Raw genomic sequence first — 26,503 nt, forward strand, 5'->3', positions numbered from 1 at the left:
AGTTAAATGTATACTTATATATACTTCGCTTTTTTATTAGTTTTATAACTTTCCTTTTCAACAGCTTCTCATCAGGGAACTGATTATTTTCCACTGGGTGACTTTGAAAGAACAGAAAATAATCTCCATTATGCAGTATGTTCTTTTGTCACTTCTGTAATGAAATGAAAAGTGGGCTTCTTAGCAAAGTCTGCATCTGTCAGTTACTTGTTATTGGAAGATTACAAAGGATTGGATGATACTCGAACTAAACAATAGACGAAAATACGGTGCCTAAAACCAGCATAAGAATTGTTACCTTCTGCAGGTGCAGCTGGGGATTGGCGAAAGTGGATAAATTTCAGTACACATCACCAACTTCTGTAGTTTCTTTTACCCAAAGACAAAGATTTGATGGATTATTTGTAAAATCATACTATTTTGCCTATAAGAAAGCATCACATTTAAGATTTAATAAATTTACTGTACGATTTGAACCTTTAACCCCTGATAACCCCACTTCCTCCCAGTTTAACTACACAGCACATCTGGATGAGTTATGTGCCTGTAGAGCCTATACTAAACTGTAGCTTAGGAATGCTCTGATACATGGCATACAGATGAGATACAGTCAGGCTTCATGTGACTTATGGGAACCTTCTGTCCACGGTCAGGTGATCATGGTTACCGGGGACCACCCAATCACAGCCAAGGCCATTGCTAAGGGTGTAGGAATCATCTCTGAGGGAAACGAAACGGTTGAGGACATCGCTGAGAGACTAAACATCCCTCTGAGCCAAGTTAACCCCAGGTGTGTGTGCACGTGTATAAAGGGAGAGTCTGACTGCGTGCTTTAGCTTCTAATAGTGTCTGTGCGACTGTGAGAGTGTTTCAGTTTGTGAACTATGTTGTGTCTTCTGGATGTGTTGTGCATATAAAGTGGAAGCAGTTGATTTAAATTTAAATTAAAAAAAAAAAAAAAGGATACCAGTCGCATATCTTTCCATTCAAAAGCGTATTATAAAGATCAGAATCAGAAGAAACAACTTTGTTACATGTCTCAAGGTAATAAAATCTGCCTACTAGGACCTCTGAAGGTCACTAAGGTTAAAAGAAAACCTCTTTAATGGAGCAGAGTCAGACAGCCTCTCTACTTGTAAGATTATGCTTAAAGATTTAGATAAAGCTTATATTTAGGGCTGGATTAGATGCAAGCTGCTCGGGGCTTCCCATCATGTGCTGAGCATTTCTTCTTCGCTCACCTTTTTTCATCCTTTATGTGTTTGTACACCACTCTACTCCTTAGTTATTATTCATCTCTGGCTCTCTTCCACAGTGTGACATTTGTCCTCACCCCCAACCAGTCACAGCCGATGGTTCTGATTCTGCCAGAGGTTTCTTCCTGTTAAAAGGGAGATTTTCCTTCCCGCTGTTCTCAAGTGCTTACTCACAATGGTTCCTCTGACTGTTGGAGTTTTCCGTCCATTATTGTCAGGTCTTCACTTTACAATATGAAGTACCCTTCGACGATTGCTGTTGTGATTTGACACTATATAAGCTGAATTGGGATGAATCTAACTGAATTGTCTGAAGGATGTACAAAGTAAACAGAAATAACGAGGGACAAGATTCTTGATAACAGAAACACTCTGGATCCCTTTATAGTCTTCACAGTTTTGTTTCTATTCCAAGGTCTTCAGTCCAGTTGTTTGAGTAGACTTTGGTTACAAGCAATCAAATAGTCTGTGTAACATGGAGAGCACTAATAATAATAATAATAATAACTTTATTTGTATAGCAATTTTCAAAACACAGTTACAAAGTGCTTCACAGTTTGAATAAAAGCCACACACTGAAGATAAGTGTACATGTTAAAACATACAGACACATAATCAACCACACGGTTTTCCAGCATACACACATACATGCAAATAGTTCCAAACTATGGCTGAAAATAAAAGGGATAAATTAAGGGAAACCTAACCTATAAAAAATAGTTCTCAGCAAAAATTTTTTAAAATAAATAACAGCGTGAATAGGAGGATTTCAACAGATAAGCAAGGGCTACCTTCTCACAGCAATATAACTTTTTGCAACATTATTATTATTATTATTGTTGTTGTTGTTATTATTATTGTTATTATTATTATTGTTATTATTGTTGTTGTTGTTGTTGTTATTATTACTATTATTATTATTTCATTCATCTGCATTCATAAACAATGTGCTCTGGACAGAAATGGAAACCTTGAACTGCAGCCATTTCCCACCATATGATAATCAGCAGTGTAGTAGATGGGTTTTGAAATAATAATATAGTGCAGAAAATCCTGATGACAGTAATAAGTAAGCATGTACTTGGAGACTCCAGGAGGTTGAATTACTTTCCCAATAATTTATTTTCCGTATAATACAAAACAGCACATATTCATCATTAGACTTTTATTTTTGTGTAGATTAGACAAAGGAAATAAAATGCATTAATGAGCAAGCTTTGGATTGGCTGCTTGGCTAATTGTCTTACTTTCAGACATATCTCCCAAATGTCAAACTGTTCCTTTAAGACACAGAGCATGGAAATGTATGTTTCCCGCTGCTGCATTTGTGTGGTTGCCTGACAATGACAGACTTGAGGGAAATGTCATTACCACCCTCTGCATAATTGTACCTGCTTGTGTGTTTCCCAGGGATGCCAAGGCGTGTGTGGTGCATGGCTCTGACCTAAAGGAGATGAGCTCTGAGTACCTGGACGACCTGCTGAGGAACCACACTGAGATAGTGTTCGCCCGAACCTCTCCACAGCAAAAGCTCATCATTGTTGAAGGCTGCCAGAGACAGGTCAAGGGTCACACATGTGTGTCTGTGTGAGTGAGAGACAGAGTGTGTGTGCAAATGTGTGATTGAGTCTTTTTGAGAGCTTAAAGCTGAATTGCAGTGTGTGACGTTTTATATAGATGAATGCAGGCATTTGGGTGTTTGTGATAAAGACTGAATGAATGCTTGAATGTGCCTGTTTATTTTTAAGTGTGGAGGTATGGTTCTGTACAGGTGTGTGCGTGTGTGTGTGTGTGTGTGTGTGTGTCTTCCTGCCATTTAATACTGAATTCAATTGTCTGTATGTGTGTTTGTGTACTTGAGCTGTTTTTAGTGCAGGTGGTTGAATGAATGAATGCTGGCTTTTGTCCTCATGCTCATTTAAGTGTGTGCTCCTACAATGGAGGCCTGTTTGTGTGTTTGAGCATGTGATTAACTTTATGTTAAACTCATATTAAACCCTATATATGTGCCTTAAATTAAATGCTGAGCTTTTATGTACAAAACTTTAAAATTATGTGTGCGTGCACTTATTCACATCCCCATATATTGAGGTCATGCTACAATTCACCCTGGCTCACTCACTCTCACTCCTCGTGACTGAATGACTGCAACTCAATTCCATTTTTCATTTAATCTCCCCAGAGCTGCTTTGAAAAGACATTATTAAGACAGAAGGGGCGGAGGGGGGAGAAAGGCTTTAAATCACGGTACTTATCTTTTTCCTCTTGACACTTTTTGTTCGCCGGTCCTTGTGGGTACAGGGGGCGATCGTGGCTGTGACAGGCGATGGCGTAAACGACTCTCCGGCACTGAAGAAAGCCGACATCGGCGTTGCCATGGGGATCGCCGGTTCTGATGTGTCCAAGCAGGCGGCTGATATGATCCTGCTGGACGACAACTTCGCCTCCATCGTCACCGGAGTGGAGGAGGGTGAGTGTGGGGGAAAGGCAGGGTGTCAGAATGGAGGCATAAAAGGAGAAAATTATAGAGGAGGAAACAAAGAGGGGAAAGAAAACATTGGAGGAAAAAAGTGAGTCAGTGAAATATAGGGATCAAGAATTTGAAGGAAAAAAAAAGAAAGCTCACAGAAAGCTCTTTTGTCATTTAACACTAGAGACCAGAGATTTTCTATTTTGAATGAATAGCAGTTTATATGTGAAGAAGTCTGGTTGATTTCACAGAGTTTATGCTGCGACTAGAGTCAGACCTCAGTCAAAAAATTAACTCTCAAGTAATTTAGCATTTTTTTTTAACGTTGACTTGAACACAATACAATTTTTAAACAGATAAAATTAACTAGAATAATTTAAAAAGACTTTACTCAGCACTATGTGGGTGCCGCGGTGAAAGGACTCTGAGAAGTTTGAGTTAAGATTAGAAAAAAAATGAGTTTAATGGAAATGGAAATGTTAAAATGTGATGTATTAATAAAGAACATTCGGCGACCCGAAGGACGGATTTTGACCTACAATTTTCTCAGGAATACTCGTAATTTGACATGCCTTTGCTCTCAAACATTTGACTTGAGATTTAACCTTAGATTTGCTTTGAGAGACTGATATTTAATTTAGCTATGGGTGTTTAATATGGTCTTAGATTTTAAAAAATCCATTTGTATTGTGGATATGCTGATGAAGGGGTCGGAGTGACCTTCATTTAAGTAAGAAAATTCACTCGGCCTTGACCCACCTTAAATCAACCATCGACACTTTTTTCTTTCTTGCTTTTTTAATCGCTGCAGGTCGTCTCATCTTTGACAACTTGAAGAAGTCCATTGCGTACACATTAACCAGCAACATTCCAGAGATCTCGCCTTTCCTCCTCTTCATCATTGCGAGTGTTCCTCTTCCTCTGGGAACGGTCACCATCCTCTGCATTGACCTGGGCACAGATATGGTGAGCACTGAGGAAACAAACTGAAATATCTCTTTGCAATAATACCTCAAATAGTTTCCTTGACCAACTTTTTTTTAGCCAGAAGCCAAACAAAATTTTCCAAGCATCACTGCACAGTCTTAAAAATGTTATTTTAAAGACTTCAGAGATGTAATTTTCAATTTTGATTGTGTAATACTTCTTAAATAGTGTGCAGTGTTTATCTGAAGTGTGTCTGGACTCTTGACAGCACTAATACTTTATAAAAGTAACTCTTTCTGGCTTCATGGTTTTATCTCATCACTATATTTGTCTTTTCTCAACTTAACTGCTTTAGGATTAACATCACTCATTTGGACTCAATCAAATATTTCTCCTTCCTCTCCAGTTAACTATGCTAAGCAGCTGCAAGTGAGTGACTTCATGACAAATTCATAATCTTATTGCATCAGCCCGAAGATAATGTGAGTGTGAAGTGTGAGTCATAGATGAAAATCTAGTGCCTAAAGCCAGTCATAAAACTTATTTCTTATAGGCAACAGTTTCACTGATTCTTTTGCCCTTTTTCAGGCACGATCAGTTATTGATTGAATCATCAGCCTTGAGTTGAACATTTTTGCTGTTGCCATTTCATCTTACAATGCACCAGCTGCACATGCTCCCTTTATGAGGACTTTAGGCAGACTCACAAGAACTATAACAGAAATAACTATATGGCTGTGGTTTCAACAGATGTAACAGTATTATTGCTGCTTTGCAAATGAGTTGTGGATCTATACATGCAGTGGTTTATGACTGACAAGCTCAGTCACATGCTCATTTGCTAACACATTGTCAATCACAAGTCACTAGCCAGTGAATATGTCTTATATAATCCTGTTCCAACAGTATTGATAACCACGGTTAAAATGAATATAATGTATTATTTGATTTGATTTGACCTGAATATAATGTATTATTTGATTTGATTTGACCTGAAACTAGTGACTTAGCCCATAAACTCATCATGGCTGATTTTCTGAGGTCATGGCTACTTTCCCAAAGAGAAAGTCTTTTTGCAACCAGTCGCACATTGTTGACCACTTAAAAAAAACAACAACAGGAAAAAAACACTTCTGCTTTGGCTTCAATTTTCAGCCCTGGAAGCTGTGTCCATCTTCGACACTGTCTATGCTAACTAGCATAAGCGCAAAGCTAATTAGCATATCTTGACATATTACACCTAAACAAAGCAATTTATCACACACATTATTCATCCCACATGTACACATGCTGTTTACACCAATACAAAATGTGCTCACAATGAAAAATGGTTAAACTGTGTATTTCACCAGAAAGCTTTGGCTATATATCATTAGTGTCCCTGCATTCAGCGACATAAATGAAGCAATCCCACAATTCACCTGCCATAGCTGTAACATAATCGTCATTTGTTTGTCTTTTTTACATTGTTGATGATCAATCAATCAATGCAATCAAATTCTCTAGTAGTATTGTAGTAGGATTCAGTGCTCAGACCAATATGTGACTCATGAGAGCTCCAAAACAATTTCAGTTTCGGTTTCAGGGCTTTTACCCCAATACTTGTTCTTGATCCCCAAGTAGAATGGCAGCTTTATTGCAAGACTTGTTTTTTTTTTTTTTAAATATTTGTACAACAATTGCGAAACAAACTTAAATTGTCAAGTCCTACATGTTATATACCTATGTTTGTGTTTGAAATACTGCTGTTTATTCAACTTTTACCATTTCTGCATAGAACCTTTAGAACTCATAACGCTGCATAATATTTTAGATAAATCTTTATTTATTGAGTTGTGAGCTTTCACCTTCTAAATGCGGGCTAATTTCAATGATTTGTCTTCAAGAGAAGGTGCTAATTATTAGCATGCTGCATAGCTACCGGCAAGCTAAAGGTGACATTAACGAAAATGGCACTAATACTGGTGTCAAATATGAATGCCTGAAGGTAAAAAGAAAAATGTTTGGTTTCATTTGCTCTTTCATTTGGGGGGAAGAAATTCGCTTTTGCCTCACCGTCGACGTCCATTTGTTCATGTAGAACAAAGACCGAGTGACACTTGCATACAGATTTACATTTCACAGCTCTAGTATTTCCAGATGCCAGTCTCTCCTTTGTATTTCTAGCACCAAAAAGAAAAGAAAATAGAGGGTTGCTGGCACACTGCTTGCCTGAGGGGCGTAATCCATCATTACAACAAAAAAGAATCACACAATGAATATATTCAGAAAGACTTGTTCAGTTGTGTCCATTATTTTAACTTTAATTTTTCCTGCTCTCACCCAGGAGCCATTAGAGTGCCCCCGAAACTGGCTGTTATACAATGTTTTTCACGTAATCAGGTACATACATTAGAAACAGTCTCCCACTGCCAAGAAACATTTTTCCCCCACAGGTTAAAAATAAAGAGGAACAGCTTGCTAACATTGTTAATAAAGCAGTTCAGACTTATTTTACTTGGGTGACATCAAAATTGAACTTCTTTGGTTTCCTAGCAGCAGAACAGATTTGTTCCTGTTGACAAATATTTACTCAGCTGTCTCAGATCACAGACATACTGCATTCTTTATTGGTTGAATTTCTCTTTAAAGATGACATGACTGAAGTTTTTTTTTTTTTTTTTTTTTTTAAAACACACAAATTTGTTCACCTGTTTTGCATATAAAAAAAACCCCTTCCCTTTCAAAGTAACATGTCTTCATGTATCCAGTAACTGCTGGTGGAATGAACAGCTGGATGTGAGCTTTGAAGAGTAGGACTAGCCAAAAAAAAGTACTCGAGAAGTGTTTATTGTACAGTACAAAAGTGCAGATTTCCAATGGTGGTAAAGCTGTTAACAGCTTGTTAACAGCGACGTTCCACTCCAAGCTACAGGCTGGAGGGCTCTGCTGAGATTTAGGAGTGACAATCAGCACTTGGAGTCTGCTAGGATTATTTTTAGCAAGAACTACCATCCAGAAATGGATGCTTATCAAAGCAAGATGTAGCACACTTAAGAATGCTTCAACACTGAGACTTAGTTTTTACACATGTACTTTCAAAGGTGCAAAAAAAAAAACCCCCAAAAAACAACACAACCTCTGTCTACACATCCCTCTCTCCAGCTCTATCCTCTTCTTTCTTCACTGCTGCAGTGGGTCAAGGGAGTGTAACACCAAAACAAAGTGGATTTGTACACCACAGAGCATGCGCTCAGTTTCACACAATGCCAAGTCCACACCTCAAAGCTCTCCTAAGACCCAAAGATTCCTGCCCTAAGTCACACATATTGCTCTGTTGCTTACCTGGTAAAACCAGCCAATATACGATCTTTATTACAGGGACCTTTCTAGCCTCCTGTTTTATGAATGTCTTGAAATTCACTATCCGTCTCTCTCCTCTTGTCTCTTCTCCCCTCCTCCCTCTCTGTCACTGTCGTTACTTCTTTTTTTCCCTCCCTCCCTGTCATTTCTCTCCCTTTTCTCCCTCTACTCAGTGATTGAGTGATTATATTAACAGTCTAGTCTTCCCTGTGTCTGGCATTGTCATCATGCCTTTGTACAGATGCCACAAAGACAAATTCCTGCACATTCATCGTACAGGGAGCTTAAGCCGAGGTCGTTCTGTTCTGTTCCTCCGTTACCCTCCAGGTTCCAGCTATCTCCCTGGCCTATGAGACAGCAGAGAGCGACATTATGAAAAGACAACCAAGAAACCCCAAAACAGACAAGCTGGTCAACGAACGCCTCATCAGCATGGCATACGGACAAATAGGTTTGGCCTCTTGTCATCTTTCAGCACTGCAGCTCGTAAACCTGAATCACTGTGACAGGCCTCTTCTTGTGAAGTTTCAGCGATAATAAACATCAAAGGCATATAAACATTAAATACTGACATTTATCAGAATTTTTGGCATTTCTAACTGGCTTTGTAAATGTGTAGGCACATACAGTAAAGGAAAATAGATCCAGAGGTGAGCAGATAGTCCCACAATTTCACTCTAATTGTTGTGACATTTCGAGCAAATTGAGAGCAGAGAGTGCAACTTTTTTTCTGCTTAATCTTGGTCGTGTTCCAGTTGTTGGAGCCTCACTTCAATGCATGCTTTTTCATCTTTGGTTTTATATGGTTTGGGAATAGCGAAAAATCAAAGACTGGCCTCATTTTATAGGCTGTTAAATAGGTCAAACTATGACAGGGCCTCACTGGATGACATGCAATCTTAAAATTGAACATGCTCTAAACAGCCGGTAACTCATGAACTCCCATAATGTGTGCAAGATAAACACTGCTGGGGCAAAATGTTTGCAGGGCTCAACAAATCACATTTACAAACCACTGCTGTGACATCACAGCCACAAGTCCTGAAAAACCTACTGATGATGTGATCCTGAGTGACACTTAGTGAATGCAACAGCAGCACAAACCACCGCCAGTGAGGAAAAAAGTTAAAACGGGTGCAACCAGCTTCTTGTCACTGACATGATGTCATAAAAACCTTAAACATAAACACTGACCTGGCAAAGAGTTTTAATGTAACAGATTCATGAACACGGTAATTAATAACCATTGTCTTAATCCATAATCAGTCATTTTTGTCACGGTCTGGCTGGGGCAGACCGTATGTGTTGCAGAGGAGGACTCAAACGCAGACCAAAACGTAGTGTGGATAAACAAAACAAGCCGTTTATTGAGGCTAGCAATGAGGGTAAAAATAATCGGGCATCGGTGAAAACTAAACAATAACCTAAACTGGGTGAACTAATAACAAAACATGAAAAAGCTTAACCATAGTGAACTGACATGGGTACCTGGGGATGAGACATGGATGAGCAGACGACCTGACAATGGCATGCAGAAAACAAAGGGCTTAAATACATACATGAGGTGATCAGGGGAGGTGGAGACACATGGGGGAAACAGCTGACAGACATAAACCTAATGACAGGACCAGGAGAGGAAAGCTAAATACAATAAACAAAGAACACATGACATTGTCAGAATAAAACAGGAAATACTAAAACTAAAACATGACAACACAACTTAACAGACCTAATATGTGATGAATAAATACAAAACCCCAAAACATAGAAAACCCAGGAACAATAACTGCCTAAACTAAAGGCAGATAGGAAATAACACAAACTAAATCACATAACAAAATGAGACAAATACAAACATGAACTCAGAGCGCTGGGTCAGAGACCCAGCCTGTGACAATTTTGAAGGTTTGGTGTAAGTGGAGTTTTTATGCTCTGCAGTAAGATGTCCATCCTGCTGAAAATGTTACGCCTACTCTGACAAAACGAATTTGGCAACATCAAATTAAAAGTCACTAACACCTATTATGGCAGTACTCAGCTGTCTGGAGCTATTTACCTTTAAAAAAATAATGTCACAGAGGAAAGAGGGATGAAAATACATTAATCTATTTTCCCTGACAAACACTAATGGATTGAGCTACTATAGACTCAAAATATGCACTTTGTAGGGATATAAGTCAGTATATATTGTCCAGGTTTAAGTTTAATCCCTTGGCCTGCCTGTTAATTCAAAAATACATGTGGAAAATTGTTATGGCACACAAGTTACACAGTTGCCATGCATGTTCAAAATGTATTTGCTGATGGTGTAGGTAGACTTTGCATTTGTCATCTTGAAATGCCACATCAGTTTGCTTTACAGGATTGCACTTTCCTACAACATTTGCTGGAAATGAGTAGGTGTTTCAGTATTAATAATAAGAAATAATAGGAAGTATATTAACATTTAATTAATTAAAAAAAGTTATAGATTAACTGTAACTGCTGCAAGATAGGTACAGAAGATAAAGTAAACACACAAAATAAGCAGCCTGATGAAACCAACACATACTGTTGTGGTCACAAGTTCAAATACACTCATCACTGGCATGGACGTTGCTTTAACCTCCTAAGACCTGAACTCTTTCATGGCATGCATTTTTAATTTCTATTTGCTATTTGGACTGAGTGGGACCTGATGAATGTAAAAACAAAGAATTGTCTTTTTACCTGATGTAGTTTCTGAGAAGAGGATATCAGGCCCTAGTAGAGCAAAATTTAGTATTGTGGTCTAGACAGCTCAAAATGTGATGTCCACATATGTAGACACCAGGTCCTATGAGGTTAAATGTGGGCTTCTAATTATTTTTTTAGTTGTTCTTTTTCCAGGGTGGAATTATTTTACATCTTTAATGACTTTAAAAAGCAGAAATTAGTGCACATGTTTGAAGTTATTTCGGATTTTTCTCTAATCCACACAAGTAAACAGGTTCACCAACCAATTTAAATGAATCTTCTCTCCCTTAGATTGGTTTAATATTCAGCCAGAATCATGCCAAAATGCATCTAGTTGTGGTGCAACTTCCCAAGAGACATTTAATCAGGTATTAGTGGGGGTATGTCCACCCTGATCCTGTATGTGTGTTTATATATATAAATATATCCATCCATTCTCTGCCAATTATCCTTTATCAGGGGGCTGGAGCCTATCCCAGCTGTCTTAGGGCAAGAGGCAGGGTACACACTGGACAGTTTGCCAGTCTGTCACAGGGCTAACACAAGCAACACAGACCACCATTCACATTCACACCTATGGGCAATTTAGAGTTTCCAGTTAACTTATCCCCACTAACTGCATGTCTTTGGACTGTGGGAGGAAGCCGGGGAGAACATGCAAACCAGACTGCTGGTGGAATTGAACTCAGGACCTTCTTGCTGTGCAACAGTGCTAACCACCATGCTGCCACTGTGCTGCCCCTAGATTTAAATAAATCATTAAAAACAAGCTACCACAAAATCCAAGCCATGTATAAACTTCTCACCACAAATCTATTTGGAAAATGATTTTTGGATTAACTAATTAACACTAACAGAATATTTACTGTGTTTTAAATGGGACAGTGATAAATCAATATCGCTTTCCTCTCTGAAATAACTTAAAATATTATTTTTCTCTACAGTATAATACCACTTATTAGAAAAGTTACAAAGTTACAAAACCATTGTTGGACCTTATGAACCTTTGAAATGTAACAGCTATAAAATGTTACATTATTTTTTAGATCATCTAAATGAGTTTTTGCATTGCTGTCTTATGAATGGGCTTTCATATTTGTAATCCAGGTATGATCCAAGCTTTGGCTGGTTTTTTCACCTACTTTGTAATATTGGCTGAAAACGGCTTCCTCCCAAGAAACCTAGTAGGCATCCGCATCGACTGGGATGACCGTGAAGTCAATGACCTGGAGGACAGCTTTGGGCAACAGTGGGTAAGGAATGGAGACTGACACTCGCCAACATGACCTGAATGAATAAATGAATGTTTCCACTCTCGCGCATGAGTAATACAATGTGTTTCATCCTGGCAGACCTATGAACAGAGAAAGATTGTGGAATTTACCTGCCACACAGCCTTCTTCACCAGCATTGTGGTCGTCCAGTGGGCTGATCTCATCATCTGTAAGACAAGGAGGAACTCCCTCTTTCAGCAGGGGATGACGTAAGTGAGTGGGGTGTGAAGTAAGGGAGGTGGAAGAAAGGAAAAGAGTGCTGATGGAAGGAGGAACTGAAGCATGTAGAATCGATGCATAAATGCGGGTAGTCAGAAAGGTACTCTTATTCTTCAAAATGAAAAATGATTTTGGCTCTTTTTTTTGAGGCTTCTAATACTGGGACCATATCGTCACTGCTATTTTAATGTTCTGTACTTTAAAAACCTGTATAAACCTTTTCTTTTCTCTGATGTGCACCTTTTTTCTGCCTAACAGGAACAGGATTTTGATCTTTGGCCTGTTTGTTGAAACAGCTCTGGCTGCCTTCCTCTCCTACTGCCCTGGAATGGACATTGCCTTGCGCATGTACCCCCTGAAGTATGCTCTGCATATGCATATCTCCACTGAACTGAAAAATAACCTCTTAAAGACCTAATAGGCTGCCATTAGCCTGTCACTCTGGACTTTAAATGTAGTCTGTGATCTTCTTAAACACCATGTTGTTATCCTTAATATTCAAAAATAGCTGCAATGAATTTAACAATTTGCACTCCGCCTGTGAGTCACCACATCTTCCTTTTTCCCCCTCAGGATCCTTTGGTGGTTCTGTGGCATACCATACAGTCTTCTCATCTTCATTTACGATGAGGTCCGTAAATTTATTCTGCGGAGGCAACCAGGAGGTAAGCAGTTATTAAGAGAGAACCATGATTAAAAGATTTTTTAAGCTTATTTATCTTCTTAATAAGCTAGAATAATAATCAAGTGATGGTGCAGTATAGCAGTTGAAACCCCTATCTCAACCACCACATGTGCCAAACTTTTAAAAGCTTTCCTTCTACCTTGTGTAACTCGCTCAGCCTTCTGTCCTTGTAAAAATAAACACCATAAAAGAGAAGACTGTCCAGTCCTTTAAGGACACATTGATTGACAGTGTTGCCACAGCTCTGCTCTGTTGAGCTCACCTAAAGCATCCCAGCAAGCATTTGACAGATGGTGACTTGTAGAAGAAGATTGAGTTCAATGTCATTCCAAACAAGCACAAGGTATATATATATATATAAAAGCACCTTGAAGTGGTGTGGACTGAGATTAAAAATAAAAGTACAGGTAGCCAACAGTGTCGAGTGTAGCGCATGTACAGCAAAGCAAGTAAGCTTTAGTGTTTTTGGTGTAATATTAAAAGCATAGTTTATTTCTGACAACTTCTTACACTTGCAAATGCAGGCTTCACAGTCCATCACTGCAGTTCTTCTGGTTCATCCGGTTTCTCCTGTGATTCATGGGTTTGAGAGCAATATCTTTCACCACTGGAGGCAGCTGTCTTTTTGAACTCTCACAATTCATGTGACTTCATGTAAATTTAGTAATTCACCAAATTTTCCTGACAGATTTTAATATTATTGTTATTTTTTTACACGTATTGTTAAACATCATTCAGAAGCTTTGCTTTTTCCACAAATAGTCCTTCATGCCCAGTATTTAGTAAAGCGGCTGAAATCTGTCAGCCATCCAGCAGAATGCAAACCAGTCAATGCTGAACAATTCTCCAGCTTTCAAAAATGCAGACTCTGCAACACTTCATTGATTATTGTCTTCCAGTTTTGATTTCTCACAAAATAGCAAGTAAATGCAGCGCTTTCTGGCAGTTTGCTCTGTCATTGAAATCTAACGTGATCTGATACTCGGGCCAAGTTTTCAGTCAAAGCTGATCCAGGAAGGATTAAGATCATGCATTACTGCTTAGAATTTTGAGTTCACTTAATGTCTCTGTTTTGAAATATCCATTTTAGAAATGAAACAGCCCATTGAAAAACCCATTTTCATCACCGATTACTTCTGTGCTCCATTGTGATGTCTGAGGTTTCTCAGGTTAAAAAGTTAAATGATCATTCATCATAGAAAAAAGCCTTTTCTAATTACCTTAGCACACTTGAAAAAGAATTGCTCTGCTGATTAAAAAGAGGAAACAAACTGACTACTTGAGTGTTTGGAGCATCAGCCTTTGTTGGTTTGATTATTGTTTGGAGAAAAAAGCCACAAAAAGTATTTTCTTCTGAAACTCATCAGTGTTCTTATTGAAATAAACGAGTGCTATTACATTAAATAAACTGCTAAATAATTAAATATGTTTAAATAATGCCTGTACAAACAAAGCTAACATAACAGAAAGAGAACTGAGCGACTGTGGTTCACAGCTGAGCACGAGCCAGACTGTTGTGGTTTGTTAAGGATGTAGTAGGCACTGTTATATGGAAACTCCAGAATTTGCACATGGTTTTAATTGCTTAGAAAAGGAATATTAGTGTATTTTCATTTAGGATTTTTTTGTAGTTTGTTTAACCGGTGCAACAGTTTCTGCTGTCCTGGCATGAACAAATGGGTATTATATTATTATAATGGAAAACAGAATTCAATGATAATTAACAACCAATCGATCACAAACTAATTTCTAAATGGCCCAAACTTTTGATGGGTAATACATTTTATAAATAAATGTCTAATTATTCCCAAAAATGAAAACCACTCTGTGCTAAATGCTGCTGTATGAAAACATCTGTGACCCCTTTTTTATACATCTGCAAAAATATATAATGTCACTCAAGAAGAGAGCACACGGTTAAACAAACAGGACAAGAATATTAGACTCGGCTATTTATTTATTGAGAGAAACTATGCAGTATTACACATCTGTAAGTATGTGAACCTCTAGCAGTTAATTAGATGTTAAAAATCAGGTGTGAGGGTGTGATGTTTTAATGAGCCTAAAGAACAGGGATCTGTTAAAGTCTTATCTTTGGAGGACATGATTTTCAGAGTGTATCGTTACTACAACATATTATACTTCTGAGAACTTTCACAGAATCTTTGTCAATGCTCATCACCATATTTAAAGAGTCTGCACTTCACCAATCCACAGTCATGCATACTGTTCATGACTGATGTTCAACGGTCTGGCAGGTAACAAATGAACCAGAGGAAACTGATCATCTAAAGACCTCTCTCACACTGTCTAATATCCATGTTTGTCCACTATCAAAATACTGAACAATGGCTTGCATTGCAGGGCTTCAAGGAGACAGAGACAAGCCTGAATGATATTTGAACTCGAGCTGGATGATAAAAGGATAAAGACAGTTATTCCAAATTACCTTTTCGTCAAAAGAAGCATTGGACATGGTCAATGTAAAGGCAACGCTAATCATTCTAGCCATGTTTTGATAGACAACCGATTGACAGGCCAGTGACAACAAGAAGAGTTATACGTCTTATCAGTCCCCTGGTTGGAATAGAGTTAAAGCAACATCAGGTTAAGACACACACAGCGTAAGAGGAGCCACTGACAGCTGCACATGTGCTAATATTTGGGCTACTGTAGCCATACACATCAGTACATTAGGAGTGTGAGTAAGATGAAAAGACAAAATGACAACATAAAATTTTAACGAAGCATTGCTAAACATGACAGCGCATCGAACACAGCCCGAGGCTCAAAAGATGAGAACACCGTTGAAATGTTCAGTAGTGTGGAAAGATTTCTGGCTATTTAAAGTTGCACAGATGCACAGAAGAATGTTTGCAAAACCCACAGCTGAATGTTTACCTGCACAATGCAAGACTTTACAGTACCAGACACTTTCTCTTGTACCATGCCCAGTGACGAAAAACAAAGAGACACTGATGCAACAGTTTACTTTGTTGTAAAATATGTGATGTAATGTAAACAGAGCCAAAAATGTCAGATTTAAGTGAATGATTCAAGTAACTGACCCTCGTTACCGAGTCCCTGACCATTTCCCTTAGACGGCACTTTTCCAGCTGCGCGTGGAGTGTAAAGAGACAGGAGAACATCTGAGTCACACTTTGCTACAACATCAGATTTGTGGTCAAGTCACATATCTGATCCATATAAGAGCCTCACTGCCCTCTTCACTGAGTCAGAACTGCACTTCTTGTGCTTTTTAAAGAATTAATTAATTATTAATTGATATGTTGTCGTGAAGCATAAGTGGATCACAATTGAGTGATCCCTTTCACAGGCCGGTGTACTGTATGGCAGTTAAGAAACCAAATCCAGCAACTTCAGTTTAAAGGTTAAATCTATATAAAAGAAACGATACCGTGTGGGTTCCCTGATATATGATTTTGTCCTTCGTGGAGGACATGAGATTTTTAAGACAGCGATCATTTATGCAATCTATACGAGTCCTGCTGTGCTGTAAATAGGACATCCCGACGAATGAGGACATCCCACATTTGTGGGGGTTGAGCTGAGACAGCACATGGATTTTTTTTCCCAAAATGATGGGAACTGCAGCTTCCAATTTTATGACCATAAAATTAGGTGATAATAATTTTGCAGATATTATGTTTCCATTACTAAAAATCAAACTGCTTCTTGAGATCTTCTTTGAGAGTCAAAGATTTAATACGATTTCAGAAAGGTAGAGTAATTTTATGGCTTCTGAAACAAATTTTAGCCAGTGGACAAAAGGACTTATCACATTGCATTTTCAACCTTTGTCCATACTTCAGGAAGCAAAGGGCAGAGTGAAGCAGAAAGGAATTTTCTCAAAATTGTGGCAGGGGTGGTCAGTCTTATTGCTGTCAGGGGTATGAGGTGGAAGAAGGCCAGACATTAGAGCAGAGGGGTGAAAGGTCAGAGGAAGACATATCAGCATTTGAGGAGCCTGTGCAGCAACAATGTGATGGTACTCACCCATAATAAGAAGTGTTGTATCATGTAGGGCTCTGAAGTTTTCAGGTATTACAAATTTCTAGAAGCCTTTTCAGCTGAGAAGCTGAACATTTTTTACACACTTTTACCCTGTTGATTTACATTAATTATTAATTGATTAATAATATATATCCTAAAAGTATATATAATATAAGCATATATAATATATATGCTAACTCTACATTTCCTGCCTTTTTCACTTTAATTTCAACCATACTGAAACTACTGCCAAGAGAGTTGGACCTCTGATTACATCAAACAGTAAAGAGCAAACCAGGTCTTAGACTAAAAGATGTCAGAAGATACAAACCAGAAGGAAGTGGTTTTAAGTTTTAATGCTGAAGGTAGCATTAAAATGTAACGCATTCTGGAGCTGAAAACATTCTTCAGCATATCTGTGTTCATGACATAACTTGGATAACCTAGGATCCAACTTTACTGGTTCCTAGTTATAGACAATTCAATAAGTTGAGATAGATTCTTGGAGATTGGCCAGTCGATCAGAGTAACAAATGATCTTAACGTCCGATCAGGGGGCAAAGACTAAAGCTCTCTTGAAGGTGATATCTCCTTAAAAAATGCAACCTTCTGCCTCAATCTGATGAAATCATGAAAAGATTGTTCGCTTCACAGGCAGTCGAGAAACCAAATCCCACAACTTCAGAGCCCTAGCTTACGCAATACTCCTCGTCCATAATGAACTTTGGGTGTCATCATTTTGACCCTGCTCAGGCTCCTCAAACGCTGGTATGTCCTCCTCTGAGCTTTCACCTTCCAGCTCTCATGTCTGGCCTTCCTCCACCTCCTTTCCTGACAGCACTCAGTATGACTCCACTTGTACAAATCTGAGTAAAATCCTTTCTGCCTCGCTCAGCACTCTGTCATATCATGCATGATCACTGCTGTTGTCATGGGTTACATGACCTAATGATCCAGGTTTAGGTGAGAATTAGGTGTGCAGAGTAGAGTTAACTAAATTAAAAAAAAAAAGTATAAGAAAGTATTTGCTAAAATAATGTTTTAGTGTTCATTAATGTTTCCTTCATGAAATGTTTTAATATTCACAAAATGAAAAACATTGTACCGGAAAATCCACACAAAGAATGGAAACGATATCCTTACTTATTCCCGCAGAAGATAAAACAAAAAAAATAATATAAATAATATTTTTTGTATCCATCGTTTCCTGTTTTTTATCTTCAGAAAGAATTATGGACCTATGTTATTTATTTTAAAAAGTACATATATTGTGATCTATCGATATATCTGACTGATATAAAAAAAACTTTCCATGTCACCCAGCCTTAATTTGAATACATTCACAGTAAAGTCAAGAACACGAATCTCAAAAGAAAAGTGCATAAAGCCAGAAAACAACTCGTAGCACAAAATTATTTCTACTGAGGAATGGTAGTGGAAGAATACAGTTAATGTTTTGCAATAGTCGAGTCAAAGTCCAAACCTTTATGTTGTAGAAATTGTGGAATAGCCCGAAGCAAGCAGTTTGTGTGAGAGAACCCAAAGTTTTGTGTTTGCAATACTGAAATGGACTAAATTCCTCGAAGCCAGTGTGCAGAATTGATCACCTTTTACTGCATATTTATACTTGCATTTATTGCTGCACAAAAGTGTCACATAGGATGCTGAAAACAGAGGTTCAGGTGCCATTCACAGATCTGTAATACTGACTATTTTTTCCTCAAAATGTTAAGGACCAAGTAATATTATTGTGTAATATAATTCATGTTGTTTTGTTTTTCTTCCTTTAGCAAAACTGGATATTTTAGGATATGTTTATACAAAAATATGGAAAATTCCAAAGGGTTCACAACCTATTGTTGCAATTGCAGTATATAGTGTGCAGAGCTGATCGCAGCCTATTCATGTTCATATGTAAAACTTAAACCAGGAAACTTAAACCTGTACCACACAACCAGAGCCAGCTGAAAATTATTAGAAAGGAAATTAAAGCAGGCTGATGAAGACTCTTGAGATATGTAATGAAGATTATGCAGATGATACGGGCACCTTACAATGGCTCAAAATCTGTTCACTGCCACTGCCTTACAGCAGATGAGGGGCAAGACACGGGGAGACAAATACAATTTATCGTGACAGTTCATCATTTCTGTTAATCTGTGTGTCACGGACGGCTGATCAAAGTCTTAGAGTTATAAGGGGATTCATTTGGAAATGTACGGAGACAAAGGCAATGAGATGAATACAAATAGAGCGATACAAAAGGATATTATGAAAAATGCTCGCCTGTCATTTTGTTCCCTGACACTTTCTCTCTTTGTCTTTCTGCCTCTCTCTCTTCATCTCTTCCAGGCTGGGTGGAGCAGGAGACATATTATTAACATTCAGAAAATGTCAGTTTGAGGTCTGTGTGTGTGTGTGTGCATGTGTATGCATAGATGTGTTTGTTTGCGCTCATGAGTGTAAAACTGTGCGTGCGTGTCTGTCAGTTGTAATATTGCATGGATCAGTTCACAAATCTGATTATCAGAAAAATACTGCTGAAAATAGGCTTTTGAGTTTTCTCTTTTTTTCTCTTTATCAGAAAACATTTCCAGCAGAGTGATAGTAATGTAAACCTTTGTGCCTTACACAAGCTGCTACCAAAGTGATGTACTGTGGCCCGTTTGGCTGGAAGGGAGTATCAGATGTTGTTTCTGTTAAATTTGACAAATAAAATGTATTCCAAAGTATGTCTGCCCATCATTTAAACATTACTCACCTATCTGTATTGTTCCCTATTGCAAAGTCATATAAGCAACTTGATTTTGATGTGCCATCCCTCTGAACATTGCTGAAGACCCCAAGGACAGTCATCTCCAAACATGCTGAGCATCTGCAGGTTATGAAGGAACAAGCCAACAAGACCCAAAGTATTTTCTGCCAGGTTATCTCTTTTGTCTGTTGGAATACACAATCTGTACAATATTACACAGATGTTTTTAATGTCCTGGCTGATTTGTGTGTGACAGGAGGTAATTGGGAATATCTAGAAGAGCTTTTGGGCATCACTAACTTTATTATTATTATTATTATTATTTGTATTTATGAGTGTGGAGTGGATGGAGCTCCCATTTTACAATACTTGTTCCATGCATCCATTTTACTTGACAGAAGACATGACTGGTGGGCTAGTTTATTCTTGCAATTGATGAATGGGAGGATATTCCAATAATGATCTTCTTGAAAAAATATTCCTTTATCTTTTTGACTTCTCTTGGGCTCTCTAAGCTAGTTGGTGCAGCCAGACAAAATAGGCATGGAAAAAAAATTATTCAGACAGATTTCACACACTAAGTAGTTGTGTTTCTCCTCTAAAAATTAGACTTAAACCGCAATCATCACCAGACATGAAAAAGGAAATGAATCTGATATTTTCTTTCAGCATCCTGTGCAGATTTGATTTAGGAAAGTTGTTCCCCCAGTGGATAAAAATACTCTGTGTTTCACCCACGGAAGCAAAGGATTGAAAGGAATAAAAAAAATATGTCGGAATTTTTCTGAAAACAAAGACTCAGTGTTTGCATGTTGCTGTCATGTTACAGAAAGAAAAACAACCAAATCCTAACAAGGAAGTGTTATAAAAGAGTAGCTCCTTAGTGTAGTAGGTTATGCATTTGCCTAAAAAGCAAAAGCTCCCAAGTTCAGCCTCAGGAGAAAACATAAATCCCTTTGGGACTGTGTCAGGAAGGGCATCTGGGTTGCTGCAATTATTTTAAACTAAAAACCACAGAGCTATGTACAAATACTTCCATCAGTCCATTTTGTCAAGTGGACTGTGCCTATACTAACTGACATCGGGTGAGATTGAGAGGTAGGACACAGGTTATGGCAGGTGACAGGTTGTGTACAAGGGTACCAAAGAGGCAGACAACAACGCTCACATTCACTTACAGATGCTGATAACTGTCTTTGGACAGTGGGAGGTAGTCGGAGCACCCAGAGGAAATCACTTGTAAATCAAGAAGTAAACTCTAAAAAATGTAACCTAATTTTACAGTTTACTTAGACAGTCACATTTCCTTTTCATTACATTTTTATATTGATTTGATTTCCATTAGCATACTGATTTACCTATGTTTTAATAAAATAAAATAAAGTGTCAGTGAGTATTTTATTTTTGTCTAAATTTCTTGTGTTTAACATGAAGTTCATAAAAGTGAAGGAAACAGACATTTTTTTTAGTTATTTTAGTATTTTAAAGTACAAATTGATTTCAGCCTTAAAATGGTGAATAAATGTGGGATTTCGTTTAAAGTTGGATGCATTTTGCTGCAAAGAGGTTCCAGATAAAAAAAAATTTTCAACAGTAAAACAGACATTTTCTGTAAAATAACCGAATTATTACACGTCACCTTCAACATTACGCCATGCCTTACAGCACTCAGACAGTTCAAACTCCTTTTCAAGCTTGAATCTCTTCAAGGTTTTTCAGAACGCCGCGGAACAACAACATCCGTAACGTCACTTCCGCTCACTGTCCGTCAAACATGGCGCTGCTTCTAAGGTCAGTTTATCTTTAGTGCATTACTTTCGGGCTCTGGGAAGCTTTTACTCCTTGTTCTTTGGGATATTGAGGCGCGTAGAGAAAAAGTATAATAAATTAAATGCACGTTTGAGGTCGACGCGCCTCGGTGTAACTTGTAGTCTCCGTTTATTATCCTTGTTTACCGCAAGTGTGGTGGAAAGCCGCTAGCTTACTGTAGCTATCGTGCTAGCGTCAGATGTTCTTGGTTATCTGAGAGTGGACTTTGACAAGTAGTGTTAATAATGACAGACGTAAGCGGTTATTTGGCGCCTTAACCTTCATATGACCGCTTGACGAATGCTTGATTCGCTGTTGATAATCTGAATTTGTTTGATTTAGGTTTGTGTTAAGTGATAATCGAACTACACCATTACAGTGTCGTAACTCTACCCAGGTCAAATGATTGTCAAATGATTGGCGTTGTCTAAATTACCTTAAATGTGAAACAGATCTTTGTTTAGTAGAAGTGAACCTATTACCCTTTAGAGTTTGTTTAACAGACACTTCTCACTTGTTCCTTCTCGCTAGAGCTGGAGTTAAGACTTGGCTTTACTTATTGCTGGGTTTTCCCAACGAATATGCAAAATTTATGACCATAACTGTTTATAGAACTATAAAAATACAACAACGAACTACAAATCATTCTCTCTTAAGCATTTTTTATTGACAGTATTAACAATTTTACAGTATGAATAATAGCGACGCTCAAACCTTCTTTTGTGTCCTATTTTTTTTGTATGTGTTATTGTTCTTTTTTATGTTAATTTGTTGACTTGTTGCCCCTTGTTCCTATTTAGCTCTGTTTACTTATTGAAAAATCTTCATCATTACAACATATCTTTCTCATGGTGCTGCTGGTTTACTCTGAAGTAAACCAGGATTCAAATCTAAACCTGTTTTTGTTTTTTATGTCTTTAGGACGTTGGGACGTCAGAGTGTCTGTCTCTCCAAACCCCAGTACAGTGTCTTGTACAGACAGTGAGTTCTGTGCTTGTTTGTTAGTGCTTATAAATGCACACATAGATGCTACTGCAAACTTGTTTTCTGTAACCACCCCATTTTCTCTCCTCTTCAGTGTGGCTCCAATGGGATCCACAGCCAAGGAGGAGATGAACAAGTTTTGGGACAAAAATTCGAGATTAAACCGACCCATGTCTCCCCATGTCACCATCTACAAGTATGTACTGCATACCTTCTGGTGTCTACTCAGTGTTGTTCAGATGTGACTCAGTTAAAGTAAAAGTCATTTGCTCCATTTGTTTTATGTTTTCAGAGACACCTCAAATCTGCAGCAACACGTTTTCTGAGCTGCAAATATTGTTACTTTTAAAATCATTTTTTCTGATTGTGCAGGTTTTTCATTCTTTTGAAGCTAATAAAACAGCAGGGCAACCCACAAATACCTGAGATTTAGTGCAATAAGCACCTTATAATGTACTGTCACCAAGTTATTGCAATCCTAACGCCTGCAGCAAAGAACCCCTTTTTTGTTCAGTATATGTCGGTATATGTAATTTCTCACTAGGCTACCCTCCTGGTTCAGCTGCCTTTTTTTTAACTTTAATATTTTTCTGTCATTTGGGATCATTGTGATGACTCAGGGCACCTTTTTTTTTTTTTAACACTGTCAACAATCTTCAGCTTCTCCAATCTGTAATCCAGTGATTTAAGTCATACTCTTTCACTGGGTTTAGCCTGTTCTGTACTAGAGCATTAGCTTATTCATATTTATGCATGCAAACTTTGCATGTGCATCCATCACTGGCACAAAATCAAAGTTCCATGATTAAAATGTAGAATTGCAGTGTTGTTACTTGTAAATCAAAGCCTCATTCATCATAAAACTGTTTTAAAGATTTAAAATAATCATTAGTTGAGGCCTGTATGTGTGAAAGCTAAATGTGCTCTGGTTTTTGGGGGGGGGTTTTGCATCTCAGGTGGTCTGTCCCCATGATGATGTCCATCACGCACAGAGGAACTGGAATTGGGCTCAGTGGAGGTAACACATCTGTTTTTTCCATCCAAAATTAAAGTTAAAGCAAGTAAATGATTTAGTTTTGCCCTTGAAGCTATACAGCCACTGTCAGCTTTTAAGTGACCTTGGAAATGTCTTCAGGGCATTGTAGTCTGTCACTATTGATTTTTACTAAGAGCATTTACTGGAATTACAAAACACAAGTTGTTCAATACAATTAAACCTAACATGTGAAAATTAACACTAGATGGCTAACAGCTTTCAGTCATTCGCCTGGAGTAAAAACACGTGTCATTGTGGTATTGTATATCAGTGCTGCTGACCTTCATGGAACATGCTGTAAAAGCTGAATCAGCTTTGTTTATGTGTTAATTGGCTCGATAAGGGCCAAACTCAACAGCCAGGCTGGCTACCTCTCGGACATTAAGTGCCACTTACTGTCTCTCAGCTTTCTATTAGAATCACATGAGTAATCACATGCCTGAAATCAACTTCGATTCACAGTGAGGGAAGTAAATCTATCACCAACTGACAGGAAGCCATATCAGTTCATCTAAACATAACAGTCAGTATTTAACATTTAGTTTTCAATGCAACTTTCTGTATGTATATAAATATTTTAAAGAATGTCTTTTCTCACACGGAGTTGTTTAGTTTATATTCTTTATCATCCAGGCAATACAGAAATAGAAGCTTTAAATAAGCCATTGTGTTCAGTGCATTGTAGCAGGCAGCCCAAGAAGCACTTGTTTGATCCAGATCCATTATTTGGCTGTCACTCCAGCAAGAGCAAAAAACAACAAAAAAGTATTTACATAACTGAGGCTTTCACATGTTGCAAAATTACTGGTGAGCTGGATCATGTGGTAAAGTGGCTTATGGAGAGAAAATGTTAGAAGCATGTGGAGCTTCTTTTTGCATGTCTTAATTTCTTACTGATTATGAAAGGTGTGGTGGTCTCAGGATTTCTGTCTGTGTTTAGCTATCTCAGCATTTGCGGTGGCAGCGCTGGTTTTGCCAGGGAGCTACCCCTACTACCTGGATTTAATCCACTCACTGTCCATTGGTCCATTTCTCACTGGGCTGGCCAAATTCGGGATTGCCTTCCCAGTATCTTACCACACCTATAACGGCATCCGCCACTTGGTAAGATTTAATGATTTAATAATTTTAAAATTGCCTAATGATTTAACCGAGGAACTGCTTACCTTTTTCTTCCTCACACTAGAGTCTGTTTGAAATTCTTTGGTAGTTTTTCCATTTGCATGTTTTATGAGGTGTCTGGACTGCTTAGCTTAAGCTTTTAAGAGGATACAGATTTTTGTTTTGCTTTTGTCATGTTTACTAATTTTACTAATTACATTTGCCAACATTTATAAAATGAGGTTGTTTTTGTGTGCTTAATGTTCTTTTTATGATCTTCTTCTGTTTATTATTATCTAATCAGGGCTGGGATATGGGCAAAGGCTTCAAAATTCCAGAGGTCTACCGCACCGGCTACACAGTCATTGGTCTGTCCGTCATCACGTCAATAGCTCTGCTCATGATCTGAGCTCAGGACCAGACGTGATGAACAGAGCGAGTTAAAGTGAACGTGAACTGGATTTCACTGTGGGAGTTTTGTTTTGTGTATATGTACCGTGGCCTAATGCAGACTTATGTCATCAAAGTGTTCAATAAAGGATTATGTTATTCTAAATTTAGAAATTATGTTTTGATGTTTCTTCCTTTGAATTAATTACACTTGGAGAGTCTTTGGGGTCAGCAAATGCAGCAGCAGAGTGCAAGGTGCATGCAAATGTGACCCAGTTTATTTCACACTTGTTCTCAGCGTGAACAACAACCAGCGGCCAAAATTAGACATGTCCTACATGCCTTATGTAATTTGCCTAATTGTGCTGTGACGTCAAAATCATTAATCACTTTTCTTTGCCCTGAGTGCTCAGTCACTGCCAGTTCAACCAGTGTGTCTGCTGATGTTGTTTGTGCACAGAAAGGTGTGTTTGTGTGTTGTTGTTTTTTTAAACTGTAGGCTGTCATTTATATTTTAACTTATCCAGGCTGCAGATGCTCAGATACATTTTTAACGGCAGGGAAGGGAGAGGCTGAAATGTAGAGGCAGCTCAGTGGGGGAAGCTGTGCATGTGAACAGGCTCCTCACCGGCAGCCTGCCTCGGGCCTTACCTCCAACTGAGCCGCACAGGAGTTACACACTGCATCTCACCTGCTTTTGTCCTGCAGTGTGAATAAAGGCAAGCTGTGATGTAAAGTCAGATCCAACTCCCGCTTGTGCTGCGTACAGTAACAAGTGCATACTGATCAACAAAAAACAGGTTCTGAGGTTAGCTGTAACAAAATTGGCTCATTAATTTGTAACCGATGCCTGGAGGGGAAATGCCTGTTAGGCAGAATGTCTTTTTGGTTTATTGATGAATATATATATATATATATATATATATATATATATATATATAATTTTTTTTTTTTTTTTTTTTTTTTTTTTTTTTTCCTCGGGTGTTGTGTCATGCGTTTTGTCAGTCTGTTTCTAAAGGACACATCAAACTGTTTTTTCCAGTATTTGTAAAAGTCAAGAGTTAATTCAGTGCTTTTGATGGTGTTGTAATGTCCACAGAGTCATATCAGCTCTGTTGCTGGACAGGCATTGCTATACCTAACCACTGCCAGCTCAATGTTACATCAACTCTTGCAAAATGCCTCTCTGTACACGAGTTTTTTGTCTGATTGCTGTTAATTTGGCATACGCAGGATTCCCCACACAAAGTCCTATCCACACAACAGGCACATTTCCACCTGAGCTGCACATCCATTGGTCTGCAATTTTCTATTGTGATGGATGGGAAAATTGCTCATGCTCTGCAGGATCCAAGACTGAATTTGTTTATAGACTGTTTGCACTAAACCCTGCGGAATTTCTTCTAATTTTTGGGAGTAAAAAAAAGAAATGGGGGGGGTAATAGAAGTATTGGCTGTTTCATTCCCCTACAAACAACAAGCACTCTGGCTCATAGTTGTTGATGCATTTCCAATGCACAATGTTC

At 38.2% G+C, this 26,503-nt stretch overlaps 2 protein-coding genes across 4 annotated transcripts in view; both read left to right on the top strand.

Annotated features, from left to right (window-relative positions):
- atp1a2a (ATPase Na+/K+ transporting subunit alpha 2a) overlaps positions 1 to 19,634 on the top strand; it is a 55,967-nt gene extending 36,333 nt beyond the window's left edge. Inside the window, exons 15-25 of one of the 3 annotated variants that reach the window (XM_004555156.3) lie at positions 654 to 790; positions 2,667 to 2,817; positions 3,558 to 3,726; positions 4,538 to 4,692; positions 8,323 to 8,446; positions 11,818 to 11,963; positions 12,063 to 12,193; positions 12,462 to 12,563; positions 12,777 to 12,868; positions 19,255 to 19,306; positions 19,487 to 19,634. In XM_004555156.3, the coding sequence (XP_004555213.1) occupies positions 654 to 790; positions 2,667 to 2,817; positions 3,558 to 3,726; positions 4,538 to 4,692; positions 8,323 to 8,446; positions 11,818 to 11,963; positions 12,063 to 12,193; positions 12,462 to 12,563; positions 12,777 to 12,868; positions 19,255 to 19,283 (1,236 nt within the window). In that variant the 3' untranslated portion in view covers positions 19,284 to 19,306; positions 19,487 to 19,634. Of the gene's footprint in view, positions 1 to 653; positions 791 to 2,666; positions 2,818 to 3,557; positions 3,727 to 4,537; positions 4,693 to 8,322; positions 8,447 to 11,817; positions 11,964 to 12,062; positions 12,194 to 12,461; positions 12,564 to 12,776; positions 12,869 to 19,254 lie in introns of all 3 variants that reach the window. The other 2 variants (XM_004555157.3, XM_004555155.3) reach the window with 2 other exon arrangements.
- A 1,694-nt stretch (positions 19,635 to 21,328) lies between these two features.
- sdhc (succinate dehydrogenase complex, subunit C, integral membrane protein) lies at positions 21,329 to 25,151 on the top strand. The gene is made up of 6 exons (XM_004555158.5): positions 21,329 to 21,448; positions 22,388 to 22,447; positions 22,545 to 22,646; positions 23,407 to 23,468; positions 24,427 to 24,590; positions 24,892 to 25,151. Exons 1-6 carry the CDS (start codon positions 21,432 to 21,434, stop codon positions 24,994 to 24,996), a joined length of 510 nt encoding a protein of 169 aa, XP_004555215.1. The 5' UTR covers positions 21,329 to 21,431; the 3' UTR covers positions 24,997 to 25,151.
- Positions 25,152 to 26,503: the final 1,352 nt, after the last annotated feature.

The sequence above is a fragment of the Maylandia zebra genome, linkage group LG18 (assembly GCF_041146795.1).
Source record: "Maylandia zebra isolate NMK-2024a linkage group LG18, Mzebra_GT3a, whole genome shotgun sequence".
Taxonomy (NCBI): domain Eukaryota; kingdom Metazoa; phylum Chordata; class Actinopteri; order Cichliformes; family Cichlidae; genus Maylandia; species Maylandia zebra.

What these genes read in the sequence shown, in the direction of transcription:
- sdhc (XM_004555158.5), top strand. An exon ending in TACAGTGTCTTGTACAGACA is followed by an intron (nt 22,448 to 22,544) that starts GTGAGTTCTGTG and finishes TCTCCTCTTCAG; the next exon opens with TGTGGCTCCAATGGGATCCA. An exon ending in ATAACGGCATCCGCCACTTG is followed by an intron (nt 24,591 to 24,891) that starts GTAAGATTTAAT and finishes TTATCTAATCAG; the next exon opens with GGCTGGGATATGGGCAAAGG.